The 17661-nt window shown below is 54.0% G+C and overlaps 8 protein-coding genes across 8 annotated transcripts; 4 read left to right on the forward strand and 4 right to left on the reverse strand.

Annotated features, from left to right (window-relative positions):
• Nucleotides 1-1938: 1938 nt before the first annotated feature.
• On the reverse strand, nucleotides 1939-3156 carry CPAR01_01982 (carbon-nitrogen hydrolase; the record flags this gene model as incomplete). Its single annotated transcript, XM_060486270.1, has 3 exons — nucleotides 1939-2742; nucleotides 2955-3047; nucleotides 3145-3156. 3 exons carry the CDS (start codon nucleotides 3154-3156, stop codon nucleotides 1939-1941), a joined length of 909 nt encoding a protein of 302 aa, XP_060353598.1.
• Nucleotides 3157-4221: 1065 nt separating this feature from the next.
• Nucleotides 4222-5637, forward strand: CPAR01_01983 (diphthamide biosynthesis protein 1; the record flags this gene model as incomplete). Its single annotated transcript, XM_060486271.1, has 2 exons — nucleotides 4222-4417; nucleotides 4484-5637. The coding sequence occupies 2 exons, from the start codon at nucleotides 4222-4224 to the stop codon at nucleotides 5635-5637; spliced, it is 1350 nt and encodes a 449-aa protein (XP_060353599.1).
• Nucleotides 5638-7224: 1587 nt separating this feature from the next.
• On the forward strand, nucleotides 7225-8628 carry CPAR01_01984 (uncharacterized protein; the record flags this gene model as incomplete). Its single annotated transcript, XM_060486272.1, has 1 exon — nucleotides 7225-8628. The coding sequence occupies one exon, from the start codon at nucleotides 7225-7227 to the stop codon at nucleotides 8626-8628; it is 1404 nt and encodes a 467-aa protein (XP_060353600.1).
• A 628-nt stretch (nucleotides 8629-9256) lies between these two features.
• On the reverse strand, nucleotides 9257-10482 carry CPAR01_01985 (glycosyl hydrolase family 10; the record flags this gene model as incomplete). The annotated part of the gene is made up of 3 exons (XM_060486273.1): nucleotides 9257-9496; nucleotides 9563-10198; nucleotides 10255-10482. The coding sequence occupies 3 exons, from the start codon at nucleotides 10480-10482 to the stop codon at nucleotides 9257-9259; spliced, it is 1104 nt and encodes a 367-aa protein (XP_060353601.1).
• Nucleotides 10483-12605: 2123 nt separating this feature from the next.
• Nucleotides 12606-13055, reverse strand: CPAR01_01986 (Ctf8; the record flags this gene model as incomplete). Its single annotated transcript, XM_060486274.1, has 1 exon — nucleotides 12606-13055. The coding sequence occupies one exon, from the start codon at nucleotides 13053-13055 to the stop codon at nucleotides 12606-12608; it is 450 nt and encodes a 149-aa protein (XP_060353602.1).
• A 464-nt stretch (nucleotides 13056-13519) lies between these two features.
• CPAR01_01987 (ribosomal protein S6e) lies at nucleotides 13520-14799 on the forward strand (the record flags this gene model as incomplete). Its single annotated transcript, XM_060486275.1, has 4 exons — nucleotides 13520-13525; nucleotides 13707-14156; nucleotides 14475-14642; nucleotides 14704-14799. The coding sequence occupies 4 exons, from the start codon at nucleotides 13520-13522 to the stop codon at nucleotides 14797-14799; spliced, it is 720 nt and encodes a 239-aa protein (XP_060353603.1).
• Nucleotides 14800-15615: 816 nt separating this feature from the next.
• CPAR01_01988 (ribose-phosphate diphosphokinase) lies at nucleotides 15616-17122 on the reverse strand (the record flags this gene model as incomplete). Its single annotated transcript, XM_060486276.1, has 6 exons — nucleotides 15616-15842; nucleotides 15909-15946; nucleotides 16000-16325; nucleotides 16419-16513; nucleotides 16594-16726; nucleotides 17030-17122. The coding sequence occupies 6 exons, from the start codon at nucleotides 17120-17122 to the stop codon at nucleotides 15616-15618; spliced, it is 912 nt and encodes a 303-aa protein (XP_060353604.1).
• Nucleotides 16356-16813, forward strand: CPAR01_01989 (uncharacterized protein; the record flags this gene model as incomplete). Its single annotated transcript, XM_060486277.1, has 2 exons — nucleotides 16356-16439; nucleotides 16499-16813. 2 exons carry the CDS (start codon nucleotides 16356-16358, stop codon nucleotides 16811-16813), a joined length of 399 nt encoding a protein of 132 aa, XP_060353605.1.
• Nucleotides 17123-17661: the final 539 nt, after the last annotated feature.

Consider the following 17661-nt stretch of genomic DNA (forward strand, 5'->3'; position numbering starts at 1 on the left):
GGATACGCCCTGACGCCCTCCCAAGTTTCCTCCCTTCCCCCCCCCCCCCCCCGGGCAGCTGAGGATAACTGAAGCAGGCGGATCTCGTTTCCTGCCTTTCTTAATTTTACCACGTTATTTCGAATTTCAGATTTTCCTTCTAGCGCGTCCCTCTTTTTCCTTCTTCACCTTCTCTCTCGCTCTCGTGGGGCCGACACAGTAACCCTTGCTAACGTCCAATGGGCCCAAATCGCGTGTCCGGGCAAAATTAACCCAAATCACGGGTCCAGCTCCGGCGCGAGGAGAATGCTCATTGCTCACTTTCACAGTCTACCCATCACCCCTGAGTTTCTTGACCGAAACTCCCCATGCGCAGTAGTTACGACACGAGCAAAGCCAGGCCTGGATCAGCAGTGCAGCACCAGGAAATGGGGAGCGGGCAGGCACACCGACAGACACACCAACCCCCAGTCCCAAAACCGTTGGGTCTTCTCTTGTTCCTTGGCTCTAGTGTGTATCCGTACGCTACTCATAGGCAATCCGGAGTACGCTACCCGGACGGGGCTCTCGCCCCCATCGCCGAGGAGTTAAATGCTACAAAAATGCAAAGGGCTGGGACGGATCCAACTCAAGCCGCCGACGGCTCGTCCTTCCCCTTCTTCCCCCGGTGAGCTAAGGGTATTGGCAATGTGGGCAAACCCCGCTGGAAAGGCCGAGAGTCCAGAATACCACAGTACCGACCGTAGTGTACGGATACTCTGTACTCTCTGTACAGATACAGGGAAACACAATTCATCCTGGGATGTTGACTCACCGGGTCACCGGGGAACATGGGCGTTTGGATTTTTGGGAAATTGGGCCTTTCGGTCTGCTAACTGCCGGTGGCATGCAACCGATCCTCCCAGCCCGTCAAGGGACCCGGTCTAGCCTCTGCCGTAGGTTGGCTGTTTCGCTGGAACCGGGGCCCATATCGATTCAGAACATCATATCTCTCAAGGGAGATTGTTGTCTCGGTGAGGGTCTCACCGGGGTGGGTTTGTCATTCTCTCTCTTTCTTCTCATCTTTCTACCCTGCGAAACACGGGCCCTGTCTTGCTTGTGGAGGTTAAGGTAACCTTTGCGGTCTCTCGTGCCAAAGTGCGTACGGATACTCCCATACAGCCCAGGACCTCTTTTTTGAATTTTTCTATACACTAATCTCTATTGATCATTTCGACCAGCGGCGCCCCCAATCTATGGAACATTGCGGCTACCCTTCTAGAATATCCACAGACGCGCCGAGTGGTTGGGACGCTCATCCCTGCAGCATTCCTTTCCCACAAAGAGCCTCAAGCCCTCAAGGACCTGCACTGCGGTGTTACCGACAGTCAGGGACTCAGGGCTCGTCTCGACTCGCCCGTACCGGTCACCCGTGCTTCTTCTTCTCTCCCTCCCGCCTCTCCCCGGCGGCGAGGCTTGCTAGACTCCCCCTCCCTTCTCCCGAGACCCGCGGCCCTCTCCATACCGGTCTGTACTGCAATACCTTTATCCGTACTGCGTACTCCGTATGTACGGAGTACGAGTAACTCTACGGATACACCTGCGATCCCAGCTTTGACCCTGCTTTCCGGGAATGTGACAGCTCACACGCCCACCCTCAAGGAGGACCTTCAGAATTCAGGGTACACATCGCTGCTCTCAGGTCATCAGCTAAACCATCCCGCTGGTACACGATGGGAGAGGGGCCCGGCATCCTAGGTGACGGGGGGGAACGGGAATGCTCATTGCCCAGAGAGAAAAAATGACAGCACCTCCAGGGGAGGGGTTAGGGGGAAGGGGCGTGTCATTCACATGGAGAAAACTTTGAGCCTCAAGTGGGCGTGTAAGAGATGGAGGTCGGTGTGAGTAAGAAGGAGGCGAGGGGGAAAAAAAAGATGACGAGAAAGAGAGAGAAAGGAAAGGATAGGGAAGAAACACAACTCACGTCCGTCTAGCCAACGGCATACCCTCCCTGACTTTAGCCCACTCGTCCAAATCCACATCGACAAAGCCAATGGCCCCCTCGGCGCCCTCCTCGGCCCTGCCATCGGCGTCCACGCCGCCCAGCTCCAGCTTGACCCGGCCCCAGGGATCGACGACCATGCTGTGGCCGTAGCTGCTCCGCTTCGGATTGTGCGCGCCCACCTGCGCCGCGGCGACGACCCAGCTCTGCGTCTCGATGGCGCGGGCCCGGAGAAGGGTCTCCCAGTGCGCCTGGCCCGTCCGGATGGTGAAGGCGGAAGGGTAGAGGAGGATCTGGGCGGGGCCGTGGCCGCCGTTGTTGTCAGGGAGGAAGGGGCTCTTGGGTCCCGGATGCGTCAGGGCGAGGGCCGGTTCGGGGAAGCGGAGGTCGAAACAGATGAGGCTGCCGGCGCGGCCGACCGGGGTGGGGAATGGGGCCGTGAGTGAGGGGCCGGCTTGGACTGTTGCGCTTTCTCGGAGGGCGCCGTAGTCGAAGAGGTGGAGCTTATCGTAGGTTGCGGCTTGGAATATGGTGCCGTCTGCGTTGATCCAGAGGCTACGGTTGAGGAGCTTTGGAGTGGTAGTGATGGCGTCTACGGCTACGGCCGGCTTCTGGGCGTCTGTTGTGGGGACGTGGATGCCGACGTTCACGGCGACGGAGTGGGTCTTTGCTGCTTCCTGGAGGCCGAGGACGAAGGGGGACTGGGACTGCGGTTGAGCTAGGGAGAGGGATTCTTGCGGGCTTGAGGCGATGTAATCTGCGGCTTCGGGGAGGAAGAGGACCTAGGAAGAATACAGTGAGCGGCGCCTGTTGGTGTTGGTGGTGTTGCTGGGGGGGTGGGCAGGAGGCAGACATGAAGCCATTTTTGTGCTTCAGGCTGCATTTGCATTGCAGGTCTCATGTGCAGCAGGATGGGATTGCGGTGAGAGAGGAAAGGAACAAGACGAGTGTTTTGATATCGACGCCCCCTTTGTTACGGACAGATGGGACGTACTTTGGCACCACCGACAGCGGCCTTGGCGACGAGCCTCACGCACTGCTCTAGGTTGTGGGACAGAGAGGCCGTGGAACAGATTTGACCGACAGCCTGTTCACGCCGAAAGGAAGAGGGGACCGCATCAGTAAGTCATCTGCAGAGACACGTGGTCTTTTTTTTTGGGGGGGGGGGTGTTGGGCAGCCATACCGCGATCGCCATATTGTTGAAGATACGGTGAGATGGAACTTTTTGGGGGAGGGATATGTTTGGATTTGGATGAGAAACTTATGCAATGTAGGCGCGGGAACCCTGGGTAGGGGTTGGTCGTGTGGACTGATCTTGGAGAGAGGGAGGGAGAAAGTATGCTGGCCACGTGGCAGAGCAGATGAAGCCGTTCGGATGATTTTCGTGAGGACTGTAGGGTGTGAAAGGTTGGCGATCTTTCATGCAAGCTATAATAGTTTCTTGGATGGGTTGGACGTCGGACGGGAGTGGGAGAGGAGGCATCATTCGTTGCGTTGACGGGTGGGCCTGCTACCGCTTACCTTATCTGATGGTGGGATGCAGCGGGGTAAGGTAAGGCAAGGATGCTGCAATATTCAAGATATCTCTCGTCATTTTTACGTTTGTTGATCTGATACACTCTTCGCTGTTGATTCGACATTGGTGGAGAGACACTTTCGAAAACATACCTTTTCTTTTGTACGAGGACCATGAACTCTTCGAATAATGATTTCCATTTTCTTTAAACACTTCGAAACGCTCTGCGAGGCATGCATATATGCTTCTGTTGCTTGAGGTAGTTGAGAAAGACTGGACCCAGACATACCTTTCGCGACACCGATTAGTCATGAGAACTGAAATAAAATATCTAGCTGGTGGAATGGTTTCATAATGTGAGAATGAGTTCTCAAGTGAGTTCTCAGAGTTCTCAAGACTTATGAGCTCACCGAAAGCCAGTGAGAATCCACATGTGAGCTATAGCCAATAGGCGTGAGGACGTTTGGTCACCTCACTACCTGCATGTACCCTTTTAGCCCACCATCTTATCGTATCATTCTTCTAACTGAATTTTTCGCGGGGCAACAGCACCAGATCGCGGGGCAAATTCAACGAGACTCACTTACTCACGGTACGACAGACAACCCTGTACTAAAAGTAGCCTGCGTCTTGTCTGATGATTTTTGGCTTCATATGAGAGCCCCCTTTCACAAAAACATCAAATTTGCTGTAAAGCGGACCCCTACTTGAAGTGCAAGCCGAAGCGGAATAAGTGTCTCAGCCATGGAGGAAGATCGGGCGCAAACCGACTTGGGCATCGCCGCCGATATTGAAGAGGCTCATCGCCAGGAGGAGGCTGCGGCTCAGCCAGTCTTGAAGCAACCAAAGAAGCGCTTCGTCGGAAGGAGAACAGCAGCCGAGACTGCGGCCAAGAATGGAGGCCCCAACGGGTCCATCGAGGACAGCAAGTCCATCCAAGGTGAGCACGCACGACGCCTTATATGAGAAGCAACAGCATAATCATTCTCATTCTCACCTCTCATAGTCGCACAACCTAGAAGAGGTCCGCGTCTCCTGAACCAAGTACCCCCTGAGATTCTCAATGATCCGGCACTCAAGTCCGCCATCTCTATCCTCCCCTCCAACTACAGCTTCGAGATTCCCAAAACCATCCATCGCATCCGCTCCTCGGGCGCCAAGAAGGTCGCTCTGCAGATGCCCGAGGGTCTCCTCCTCTTCGCCACCACCATCTCCGACATCCTCACCGAGTTCTGCCCCGGCATTGAGACCCTCATCATGGGCGACGTCACCTACGGCGCCTGCTGCATCGACGACTACACCGCCCGCGCCATGGGCTGCGACCTCCTCGTCCACTACGCCCACAGCTGCCTCATCCCCGTCGACGTGACAAAGATCAAGACCCTCTACGTCTTTGTCGACATCAGCATCGACACCTCCCACCTCTTAGCCTCGCTCGAGCGCAACTTCGCCTCGGGCAAGACCGTCGCCGTCGTCGGCACCATCCAGTTCAACGCCACCATCCACGGCGTGCGCGGCACCCTCGAAAAGGCCGGCTTCAAGGTCCTTGTCCCGCAGATCGCGCCCCTGAGCAAGGGCGAGATCCTCGGCTGCACGAGCCCGCAGCTCCACGACGACGACAAGGTCGACATGATCCTCTACCTCGGCGACGGCCGCTTCCATCTCGAGAGCATCATGATCCACAACCCAACCATCCCGGCCTACCGCTACGACCCGTACTCGCGCAAGCTGACGCGCGAGACGTACGGCCACGACGAGATGCAGGACCTGCGCCGGACGGCCATCCGGACGGCCAAGACGGCCAAGAAGTGGGGTCTCATCCTGGGCTCGCTCGGCCGCCAGGGGAACCCGCACACCATGGGCCTCATCGAGAAGCGGCTCAAGGACCGCGGTATCCCATGGGTGAACTTGCTGCTCAGCGAGATCTTCCCGGGCAAGCTAGCCATGATGAGCGACGTCGAGTGCTGGGTGCAGGTCGCGTGCCCGCGGTTGAGCATCGATTGGGGCTACGCTTTCCCGCGGCCGCTGTTGACGCCGTACGAGGCCTTGGTTGCGCTAGAGGTGCGCGATGACTGGGGTAAAGGGGTGTATCCCATGGACTACTACGGAAAGGATGGTCTGGGACGCGTGAAGCCTGGCCAGCTTGAGGCATCGGCATAACCATCTTCAGGGGGAAGGGTGAGGAGGAAGACTAAAACGAGAACAAAAGTTTATGGTTTATATAGGAGCACGTAATGATACCTCTTTCGATGTAATCTGGAAACTGTCCCAGACACGACTAAGCACTCGATATTTCTTTGCTTTCCTGCCGTTGGAACAAGGAAATCCTTCAAATCACTGCTACAGGCTTGGTAGCTCAAATTCAACTAACCCGGACTCCCTTATAAATGTACCTTGCCCATTCGGAAAGGTGTTATTCGCCGGAAATTTAAGAGAGGTCGTGTCTATCTAAGCCTGCATATTGATGGGTATTTGAGGTATTATACATGTGTAAACGCACTCGAGGACTAGAGCCGCCAAAGTTTGCGGTTCGCTTTCTTGTTGTCCCAGGTCCTTCGAGTCTCACCCTTTATTCAGTCGAAAGAACTGAATCTACTCCGTACATCTCAATCAAATAAAAAATCGTCCCCAAACAAGTTTATTGGCTGTCTCGCCTGGGATCACCTCTTGGTAAAAATCGAGACGTTGAAAGAAGATCACAAAGAGGATTGATGACCATTTCAAAATTTCTGAGACCTGCTGCATCTAGTTAATTCACTCATTCGCGTTGCAGCCGGTACATTTGGCAGCTGATTCTACGCTAAATACCTCGCTACGCCGCCTGCATGCGGTGCTGGTAAGGGCATCTTAACCGTGTCCTTTGTCCACCTCCTTTCGAGAACACGAGTCTTCAGCGGTAGGGCTGAAGTTGCCAACCAAATGCGTACTTCCTACAAAGATTCAGATTATTTCGTTGGTCGATCATTCTTGGCGAACGATACCCTCCCTATATCCAAACCTGGTCAGAAATCTTGCCACTCAGAATTCATTACTGTGCCCCAAAAGTTCCAGGGGTGACATCGTTGGCGAGTTCGTACTTATCCCTGGAAGTCCCACACCAGCACTCTTCTCCTTCACCTTATTTGCGATAAGGTGAGACCGGAGCGCCAGCACTCTCCAGGATACCACCGCGCCCTTCCGAATAGGGCCATTTGCACCGTTTACGTTTGTGCGCAACGTCGCCAAGAACAGGCATGTCTTGTATGCGTTCTGCTGATTGGCTCATTCTTGTCGACTGGTTCGCGGAACTTTCTGTTAGAACTACTACATTGGCATTGCTTAGCCTCAACCTTCAGCTCCCGACTCACGTCAAACAGCTCGCTGCCTAAGTCAAATGAGGGGAAGGAACTAGAAGAGGAACACATCTCGTTTTCAATCGGCTTCTGTCGTCGAGGAGCGAGATCGCGCACGTCGTCTTCTCTTTTCCGCACATCATAGGATGGCCCGCAAAGGCAGTCGCAAGACAAGGACCGGCTGTATTACCTGCAAGTAGGCACCCCGCATAGATTCATACCCCCCCTCCATGCGGCAAGGTTTGCATTCCTTATTAACAATCACCACCACCGGAGCAGGGTCCGAAAAGTCAAGTGTGACGAGGCCAAGCCAGAGTGTATACGGTGCTCCAGCACCGGCCGTACATGCGATGGCTACGTGGACCCGGCCCAAGCCGCCGAATTAGATCAGCCCCGGCTGCTCAGGGCCCAGAGCATGTTCCCGAGCATCACCAGACAGGAGAGCAGGGCGCTGCATTTCTTTTGTGAAATTGTTGGGCCGAACTTGCCCGGCGCCACCGACCCTTACTTCTGGACGCATCTCGTCATTCAATTCAGCCGGTACGAGCCCGCGGTGAGGCATTCCATCTTCGCCATCAGCTCGCTGTACGAGGGCGTCACCGGGGCTCAGGGTAGCCCCTTTGACGTGGGGAGCGAGCAGATCCAGGATAACGCCCTCGCCTTGCGTCACTACAACGCCGCAATTAACCAATTGACCGTCATGGAGAACCAGGGGCTGGTGCTGCTGGTTTGTCTCCTCTTCATTTGTATAGAATTCCTGCAGTCCAACCGGGAGACTGCCCTCCGTCACTGCGCTCACGGCACTGCCATACTCGCCAGCTCCGACTCTACCTCGTACAAGTGGGTGAGGCAATACCTCACGCCATTGTTTCGAAGATTGAGCGCGTTGCCCTTCTTCTTCGGGAGCGGACCATCGGATATGCTCGATCTGAGCATTTCGAGATGCCCAATACCGGACTTTTTCAATACGTTCTCCGAAGCCGAAGCCATGATTGACGACGTTTTCAACCAATCCTTGCAAACTATCCGCCGCGGTGACACATATCGCGTAGGACAAAGGAAAGATGTTCCAGTACCATCAGAACTCCTAGAAGAACAGGACACAGTCTTAAACCAACTAAATAAGTGGTACGGCATGTTCAAAGACCTCGAAGCCATACGGGGGCAAACGACATCCAAAATCTCGGGATTCGCGCGCGCATTCGCTCTAGCGAGATATCGGATCTGTCTGATCTGGTTGAACAACGCCTTCATACGTTCCGAGATGGGCTACGATGACTTCCTCGACGAGTTCCGCAAAGTCGTCGAGGAGACAGCGCAAGCCGCCGCCGAACAAAACAGCACAGGAATTAAAACGACCCCCGCCTTCGAAATGGGCTTTATCGCGCCGCTCTTCTTCTGCGCACAGCGGTGTAGGGACCTGGGTTGCCGACTAGAGGCCCTGCGTCTTCTCAAACTTCTCGCCGCGCCGCGAGAGAACTTGTGGGATAGGGACGGCATGTGTGCTCTGGCTCGGAGAATCATCGAAATAGAACACGGGGTGGAATTGAATATGGACGGTCGGGTTACGCCAGGGGTACATCCTAAATATCCGGGCCTACCACCGGAGACGACGAGGATACAACAATTCAACGTTGAATTTGTGAGTGGACGACAAAAGAACTTTAACGGCCACGAAGTACGCGGCTTCAAGGCTCAATTATATATGCGGAGTGCGAGCGGTGAAATCCATCTTCGGCCCGAGACCTTATTTGAAGAGAACCCTCAACTGTCTGACGATGTGAGCCAAGAGCATATAGGGGCAGTCCTTTTCCCATAGCCCGCGAAGGTGTTACATGAACAAACTAAATAAGAAACATGAAAAACAAACTTGTGCCCCTGCCCAAGAGCTCTCTGACACAATGATAAGAGTAGCTGGCACTTAAGAGTACGGAGCTGGATCTGTTAGCTTGTTGTTGATGTAAGACTAAGGCGATCGGAGCCAGTTGACCCTGGCGGGTGATTGAAATGTCCGCAAAGTGTGGGCTGAATTAATTGCATCGCGGTTGTCGTATCGAAATTACCATATCGAGTTGAGTGCGTGCCTGGGGCACATTGCGTGTGCCGCATGGTTCGAAAGTACACCGCATCGTGTAGTTTCTCTCGAAAACCTGACCCCTTTGAGGTCGATCTTTTGCGCCTGTAAAGCCGGGGAAAAGCCACCACATGAACTGAATTAAGATGTTTTCTTATTGGATATTGTCCACATCAGATTAAACACTGCATTCTGATTTCTCAAAGCCGATAAGGCTTGTCATTATGGCGGAGTTAGCTATTGCTGATGCCAAGAACGCTATGCTAATCGCGTACCCAACCGACTCTTGCCTTCATTGCTTTGCTCCCGCTAAGCTTTCGACAATAAGGCTTGTTACAAAGCTCACCCGACACCCCTTCGCCTATATAACTAACTAAAACAGCTTCTTGCTCTTGCCAGACCCCAAGGACCGCCTCCTTCTACAGGGAGCCGCAGTCGTGTTCTTCAATGCCTCGAGAACGCCATCATAGGCCGGGTGCTTGCTGAAGTCCTCGAACCAGAGAAGGGCAGCACCTTCACCCGGGAAGACGGCGGGAACCCAGCTGAAGGGGTCGTAGAAATCCCAGATCGTGATGCCAATGCAAGCCGCTACTTGAAGACAGGCACTGGTAGACTACAGCCGAATTACTTAGCGTCTTGAATGCATCCGAAGATGGGGTGGGTGACTGGGTAAACCTACGTTCTTATACGCCTCCTTTTGCCACGCCAGGTTTGTCTCATTTACCGGGAGCTCGACACGGACATCCAGCTCTGTGAGGGCAACCTCGACTCCGAGCTCGGCGTAGCTGCGAATGACCTCGACTTGCTGGTCCAGGCTAGGCGCCCTATCAGCTACGAGGTGAGCTTGCATGCCAATGCCGTCAACCTTGATGCCGTCGTCCTGGAGCAGCTTCACGATGCGCTTGGCGCCCTCGCTTTTGGGACCGACCGACTCGAGGTTGTAGTCGTTGTAGTACAGCTTCGCCGCCGGATCGACCTCGGCCGCGGTGCGGAAGGCCAACTTAAGGTACTCCTCGCCGAGAACGTTGTAGAAAACGGACTCGCGATATGTGCCGTCCTCGTTAAGAGCCTCATTGACGACGTCCCAGGCGTAGCACTTGCCTTTGTAGTGGCCAGCAACCTCGTGGATGTGTCTGACAATCACCTCGGTGAGCTCTTCGGGCGTCCATGTTGTATTCTCAACCCAGGGGGCGAGCTGGCTGTGCCAGACAAGGGCGTGGCAACGGAGGATCTGGCCGTTCTCTTCGGCGATGGAGGTCACGATATCGCCCTCTGTGAAGTTGAAAACACCCGGCGAGGGCTCGGTGAAAAGCCACTATGTGAGACGTTAACTTGAATCCTTTACTAACAAGCTGTTATTTCAACACCAACCTTTTGCCCATTTGTCGGGGTTGTTTGGCCAAACTCGTTGATATCCTCGAGGATGGCGTCGTACTGCTCGTAGGATGCCTCCAGCCCAGCGCGCTCGCGCTGTCCTGGGGAGTCAGTTGCAGCACCAAAGTACAACAAGCCTGCTTTCTTCGCGTAGTAGTCAAGCTGAGCCGAGGCTAGGGGCAAGGACGCCGCCAGGAGGGGAACGGTGAGTGATTGGATGTGCATCTTGACCGTCTGGTAACAATGAAACTTGGGCGAGAAACGAGAGGACCTATCTTGGAAGACCGAGGCCGGCGTGGACGAAGGTGAGGTCAATAGGACCACTCCATAACGAGGGCGACGCAATTCATATATGCAAGATCCAGCCCCCGATGCGATTCCGTTTCCCCATGATTACCCCAATTTTCCAGGCGAACGGACGAGAGCAATCTCCAGATCATCCAATGCAACAGTGCCGAGCTACTAAGCTAGCAAGGACTGCCGCCGTGGGGTGACGTCCTCTAAGGGATAGGAACCCGGCTTGACCATGTACCGGCGCCTTGGTCCCAAGACCTGCAAGCCTAGGTGACACAGCGTTGGTTGGAAGAGAGAAGGGCTTCGGGATTCAAAGGTCAAGTCCCGTGATGTGGGTACCGGGACAAGTGCGCTGGAAGAGGAGCTCATTCCGGTGAGAACCAAAGACGCGGTGGTCACGGTTGGATAGAACCAATGGTGCTCTCAATTAGCGGCTTTCAGGGATCGTCCCTGGCATGACCTTCCCCATCTTTTGCTGGGGCAGAATGGGGAACCGTTCAATCAGGCTGTCTGCGGTTAAATTAGAGTTGGATTGTGAGCATTTATCCTAATAGCCTCCTCGGGTAGTCTCCAGAGTCCCCTCACGGCCGGTGCGGAGGCGTGGAGAATCCCTGACTGTCAGAACAACCTCGACCTCTACGAATATTGTCGAGGCCGCTATTATGTCCATTGATTTGGCCGAGCATTCGGCGAGAGCCGAGGCTATCCATGACACTTGTTGAAGAAGGCGATGGTGCCAGACTGGGATGAGGTTGCTTGGAACGCATGTTTGTTAGAAATTGAACTGGTCATCGATATGAAGAAAGCTCATCAACAGTGACGAAGACAATGGGCATAGTAACACTAGCGTTGATACCCACTTCAGTCAGCCTGGTTTGTATGACCCGCGGAGTCCCTCATAATTGAACTCAAACCAGAGTAAAGTTGACAGGGCGACTAAGCCTGCTGCGCAATGCTTCCGGAAGCGAATATCGAGACCAATAAAATCATGCCTTGGAATAAATTGTCTGTTTGCCGACGCGTGGTTGGAGGTGTTTGTTGCGACGGGCCGTCGCCTCACAACCTCGCGGCAGCGAATTACATTCTGTTCGGTTGTTCGTCTCATTCCAAAATCCTTCATCGCCTCATTGCTTGATGACACAGGGACTTTTGACTATGCGATTCTGAAGGAGAGATGCCTAAATGCAAGTAGGGTCTCATTCTTCCGACTAAATTGCGATCAGAGCGATCCGTGTTGACTTGCATCTCTAAAGGAGACCAACAAGCACGCAACCCAATGAATGAGATGGGTAACGGCCAAGAAATTCGCAGACTGGTAGACCAAGCGCCAGTTACCTGTTGTGGCTTATCCAACAAGCAAACAACTGGTGCTGATTATGAGAATAACTACCATGAAGCACCGCCAACCAAGGTACTTAGGCAGAATAAGTCGACACGTTCGAATCATTGATGCTACTTGAGCCAACGTGACTTATTCAAACAACCAGTGATAAATGCGGCACTCGAATGATGTTGCTCAGAAAGATGCAATTGCCGAAGATCCGGGGAAGCTGATGCGTGTCTCATTCGTCGCTTTGACCGCAGCCTACCAATGCCTCGAACCGCAGCGGTATGATTTGTGAGCCGTAGTTGTCATTCTGTCGCAAAGACATACGAGCTTATGAGATGCGTCCCTGATGATCACGCTAACCAAGATGTAGCGGGGATGAATGTGAGGTTGGCAACCTTTGCTGAGAGCTTCATGAGCCAAAGGTGATCTGCCACAGACAGATCAAGGTGGCATACCAGTCTTACGTTTGATGACCGGCTATGATGGCACCGGAGCCGCCGCAATGAACAAGCGTCACGGAAATATAGACGGCAAGGGATCTGCCGTGCCAGTCATAGTTCTCCTGGTCCGGTATCGTAGCAACACGACAGGATGAACGCCGCAACCGCTATCGTCCTTGGCAACAATTGCCCTCTCACCACATCATGACTAGCCTCGTCGGTGTGGGTGTCATTCTTCAAAGATCGCTCCGGTGGCCTCGAACCGTCGATAACGAAGACGTCTCTTATGTGTTTTCCGTACCAACGGGCTCTGGTCGGTTCCCAAACATGATCTTGTACTTGACGATCTCAGCAATCTCGAGCTCCTCCTCAGCCTCTCCTTCACCGCCAGTAGTGGCACCTCCCCTCCGCCGGATAATAGCCATGGCCTTCGGAAGCTTCTTAACTTCGCCCTGTAGTCTCTGATGCTGGCCGACATAGAGGAAGACGCGCTTCATCCAGGCCGTGCTGCCCTCTTCCTGCGTTTCGGGGTGATAGTCAGGGAATGTTACTTTGCCAATGGAAATCTCAGGCTCCTTTTTGCTGGATTCCTCGTCGGGATTGAAATGAGGCACGTTGACAGTTCCTTGCATCTCAAGCAGCGCAAATCCAGAGGGTGTCTTGATGAGTGGGGGCAATGGGCTTTCTGAAGCTGAGGAGCCCTTCTTAGGAGGATAGATTTTGACCGATGACATTGTCGAGAGTAGATGTCGTGTGTTGATTTAGTTGGCGATATAAATGATACACAGCCGTAATTGGGAGATTGCCTGAGTGACAGCAACGACGTTTGTTCGTGATATACGGATGTCTTGATCGCGAATCGTGAAGCGCGACACTACAACAGTGTGGAATCGTCCATCTGAACCTGCCCGGAAAACGGAGGCTGTGGTGGGGGTACGTATCCCGGCCCGCGTACCTTCCTAAACAGGATAGACACGTGACACGGGGCTGTCTAAGCACGGCCCATGGAAAAACTTACCGAAAGAACTTCCTGCGGCCTGTGATTGGCCTAGGGATTTTTTTTGCAGCAGGGCTCTAGCGACGCACACATTCTCGAAAATTCAAGAGTAACTTTCCGCTTTTCCTCCTTCCCACTGAACAATCCACGCCCAACGCCCAGCCGCAGTCGACAACACTTGCACCACCCAACGCCGGCAAGATGAAGGTACGATAACACCATATCCCGACAGACGAGAGCGATACAATCGAACGCGATGGAATTGCCATATCAACGACGTCGAGTTCGAAATCGCTGGCGGTCTGATCACCGCGCCGAATATTTGGAAATATTCGGAGGGGGTGGAATTGTCACGTTCAAGGTTGCTGACCATTTTTCTTGACCACAGTTGAACATCTCCTACCCTGCCAATGGCAGCCAGAAGCTCATCGACATTGAGGATGAGCGCAAGCTCCGCGTCTTCATGGAGAAGCGCATGGGCGCTGAGGTCCCCGGTGACTCCGTCGGCGACGAGTTCAAGGGCTACATCTTCCGCATCACCGGAGGCAACGACAAGCAGGGTTTCCCGATGAAGCAGGGTGTCATGCACCCTACCCGTGTCCGCCTCCTCCTCTCTGAGGGACACTCCTGCTACCGCCCCCGCCGCACCGGTGAGCGCAAGCGCAAGTCCGTCCGCGGCTGCATCGTCGGCATGGACCTCTCCGTCCTTGCCCTCTCCATCGTCAAGCAGGGCGAGGCCGACATCCCCGGCCTCACCGACGTCGTCCACCCCAAGCGCCTCGGTCCCAAGCGTGCCACCAAGATCCGCAAGTTCTTCAGCCTCACCAAGGATGACGATGTATGTGTGCTCCCTGTTGCGGTCCACCCTTCCAACAGCCACTTCGTCATCGCCTACCTGGTTCTGCGGCGGAGGGTCGAGCGGACCAGGTAGAGTGTGAGAGACGGGACCGTGTTTCCCCTCTGCCTTCGAACTACTTCTTTCATCAGACGATATCTGTTGAATGCCTTGAGAAAGTGCGCCAGATATATCAGAAAACGAGAGAGGGAGAGAGAAGGAAGAGGTGGGAGCATGTGTCGGGCTTTAATCCCAATGCTATACACATCACAGATACCCTTTGCAAGTGGCTAATGAGGCATTCTTTGCTGCAACTTATAGGTCCGCAAGTACGTCATCCGCCGCGAGGTCCAGCCCAAGGGCGAGGGCAAGAAGCCTTACACCAAGGCTCCCAAGATCCAGAGACTCGTCACCCCCCAGCGTCTCCAGCACAAGCGCCACCGCATTGCCCTCAAGCGTCGCCAGTCCGAGAAGGTCAAGGACGAGGCCGTACGTTTGCCCATTATACATGTTATCTTGATGCTTCAAGTCATACTAACCCCCTATCCAGAACGAATACGCCCAGGTCCTTGCCAAGCGTGTTGCCGAGCGCAAGACCGAGAAGGCCGAGCTCCGCAAGCGCCGTGCCTCTTCCATGCGCAAGTAAACTTGTCGTCATGGCGGCGGTGTTGCGTTGGGAATCATGAAAAAAGTGAAAGATTACTCGGGTCTTCTGGTTTTCTTGCATTGGCGTGGAAAAAGGGAAATGGGGCACTGGGAACTCATGTCATGAAACAAGTTTTCAGTCAACATCATGAATGTAATAGGGCATTCAAAAATGGAAATGCACATCCTTTTGACACGCGAAATACCACCAGCAATTGTTTTATGATGTTAAACAAGATTGATACCTTACTTGCTCGTGCCATATGTCCACCTACCAATCAGCCTATCGTTACTCTTATGTTCATTATCCATCTCCGGAAGACACTATTGGAGTATCTATGAGCCTCTTAAGAAATCTCAGCCCTGCCCCGCACAAGATTCTGGGGTTGGACTGTCTAGATTTTCGTTCTCTTCCGGAGCGGGGGCTGTCAACGTTTGGTCTAGAGCTGGTATCAAGGCAGACCCACCGGACCCTGTGAATCTTTTGCGCCGCCAAATGACCGCAGAACCAAGGTATGTCACGCCTCATGTATGGAAAATTAGCGACATCACATGTACACGTAAGCGTTTTCGTAGAGAATCCATTTCGTTCTTTTATTTTAAATCTGCCGGTAAAGCCGAACTTTTCTCTAAAAGCAGGTCTTCCTGCCGGATTGAAAAAGGAAACCCGCAAAATGCCCGTTTGTACCGTACGCCCACCCCAATTTGGAAAAGGAAACCCCTCCCCCAATATGCCATGTGAAAATCCTCGAGGCTATTGCTGCTGCTGCTAGAATTGCTACTGAAACTCTTAAACCCTTCATCACGGAACCCCTCTCTAGACGGGAACGTGGTTGAAGAGGTAGCTGACGCTCTCGCCGTTGTGGGTGCGGCGGATGGCCTCGCCGAGGACCTGGCTGATGTCGATGACGCGCAGCTTGGGGCAGCGCTCAATCTTGTCGCCGAGGGGCACCGTGTTGGTGACGACGACGCGGGACAGGCAGCTCTTGTTGAGCGTCTCGACGGCATTACCGCTGAGGACGCCATGGGTAACGATAGCGATGACTGTTTTTTTTTTCGTTCACTGTCAGTGCATGGCTCTTCACGTTATGGATACTAAAGACGACGTACCTTCACGCGCACCGCCGGTCTCGAGAGTCTCCGCAGCCCTGTGGCGACTGTTAGTGGTGCCAAAACATCATGTCACGAGGATTATACGAACTTGGCGAGGGTGCCGCAAGTGTCAGCCATGTCGTCGACCAGAATAGCAATCTTGTCAGTGACGTCTCCGACGAGAATCATGCGGCCGACAACGTTGGGGCGCGGGCGCTCCTTGTGGATGAGGGCGAAGCCGGTCTCCAGGCGATCGGCAATACCGGTGGCACGCTTGGCGCCGCCCGCGTCGGGACTGACGATGACGCAGTCCTCGACGTTCATGTTCTGTCTGATCCACTGAAGGACACTCGGCTCGGCGTACAGGTTGTCGACGGGGATGTTGAAGAATCCTTGGATCTGCGAGGCGTGAAGGTCCATCGTGATGACGTGGTTCTATGTTTGCGCCCATGAGGTCAGCTCAAGATGCTCTCTCCCTCTGTGCTTCGTCTCTCTTTCCTTCCCCCTCAAGAATTTCGGAGAACTTACGCAGCCGGAAACCTGCAGCATGTTCGCGACAAGCTTGGCGCTAATCGGAGCACGACTCTTGTCCTTCTTGTCCTGTCTAGCGTAAGGGAAGCAAGCTGTGTGTGTATCTCCAGTCAGCGAGCGTCCTTTCCCAACAATGCGACATCCCTATTGATCGTTCGGAGGGCAGACTGACGGATGACGGCGGTGATTCGGCGGGCAGACGCGGTTCTGCAAGCGTGGATCATGATGAGAAGCTCCATGAGCCCGTCGTTGATGTTGCCGGGCTCGCTGGACTGGACGATGAAGACATCTTCGTCGCGGACGCTCTCGCCAACGGTGACACAGTAGAGAAGTCAGCTTTACATGCCACTCAACGACCGGAGCCTGCCGAGGTTCGAGGGATTGTTCGCTAACCTCGTCTCTTGGTTGGAGTAGTTCAAGCTGTAAAGGCGCAAAAAAGCGGTCAATTAGATTTGTTCTCCAAAGAATGTCGCGCCTGCGCCGGAAGGGCACCAGGTCTGGAATAGAGGCAAAAGCTTACCTCATGGTCTTCGCAAGGGGAATGCCCAGTCTGCAATATTCACGACCCTACATCAGCGACCGCTTCTGCTTGCTTCGTTCCTCTATACCACGGAGGATTCATACCGCTGAGCGACCTTCTCGGACAATTCCCCATGGCTGCTGCCCTTGAGGAGCTTGATGTCGTTTGTCATATCCCCCATGAGACCGGTCGATGTGTGACGACAAGGGGAGAAAAAGGGAAAGAAGGATTTCGAGGAGGGGCAATCGGCCGACTATAAAAGAGTTGCTGCTGTTGCTGCGGCACCTTGCTGAGGTTTGGCAGGCTAAGGTACTGTCGGATCTGTCTGGACGAATCGAATCGCAGCGCGGGGTCACGATGGAGGGGTATGGCTATCAGTCGGTCGGTGTGGCGGTGTCACACACACACTATGGTCGAGGTCGATTGGGGAGGCCTTTCTGGTGGTGATATGCGGTTGAGTGAGACAGCGGGATTGCCTTTTACGTGGGGTTGCAAGAGCAAAGAGTATGTGAACAGCTTTTACCGTGAGTAATGGCCGGGTCGGGTCTATCGTGTGCCTGTCCACTTGAGTATTCGCACCGGCTGGGATCGGAGTAGACTGCTTGGGAAAAAAAGTACGAAAAAAAAACTTAGTGCTTTGTCGGCAGTGTTCCGCAATCCCTGAGAGGTCAATATTATGTGGGGAAAGGCATGGATCCGTCTTCGGCTCTTGCTTTACTG

Source organism: Colletotrichum paranaense, assembly GCF_030867605.1.
Source record: "Colletotrichum paranaense strain IMI 384185 chromosome Unknown Scaffold_2.1, whole genome shotgun sequence".
Taxonomy (NCBI): Eukaryota; Fungi; Ascomycota; class Sordariomycetes; order Glomerellales; family Glomerellaceae; genus Colletotrichum; species Colletotrichum paranaense.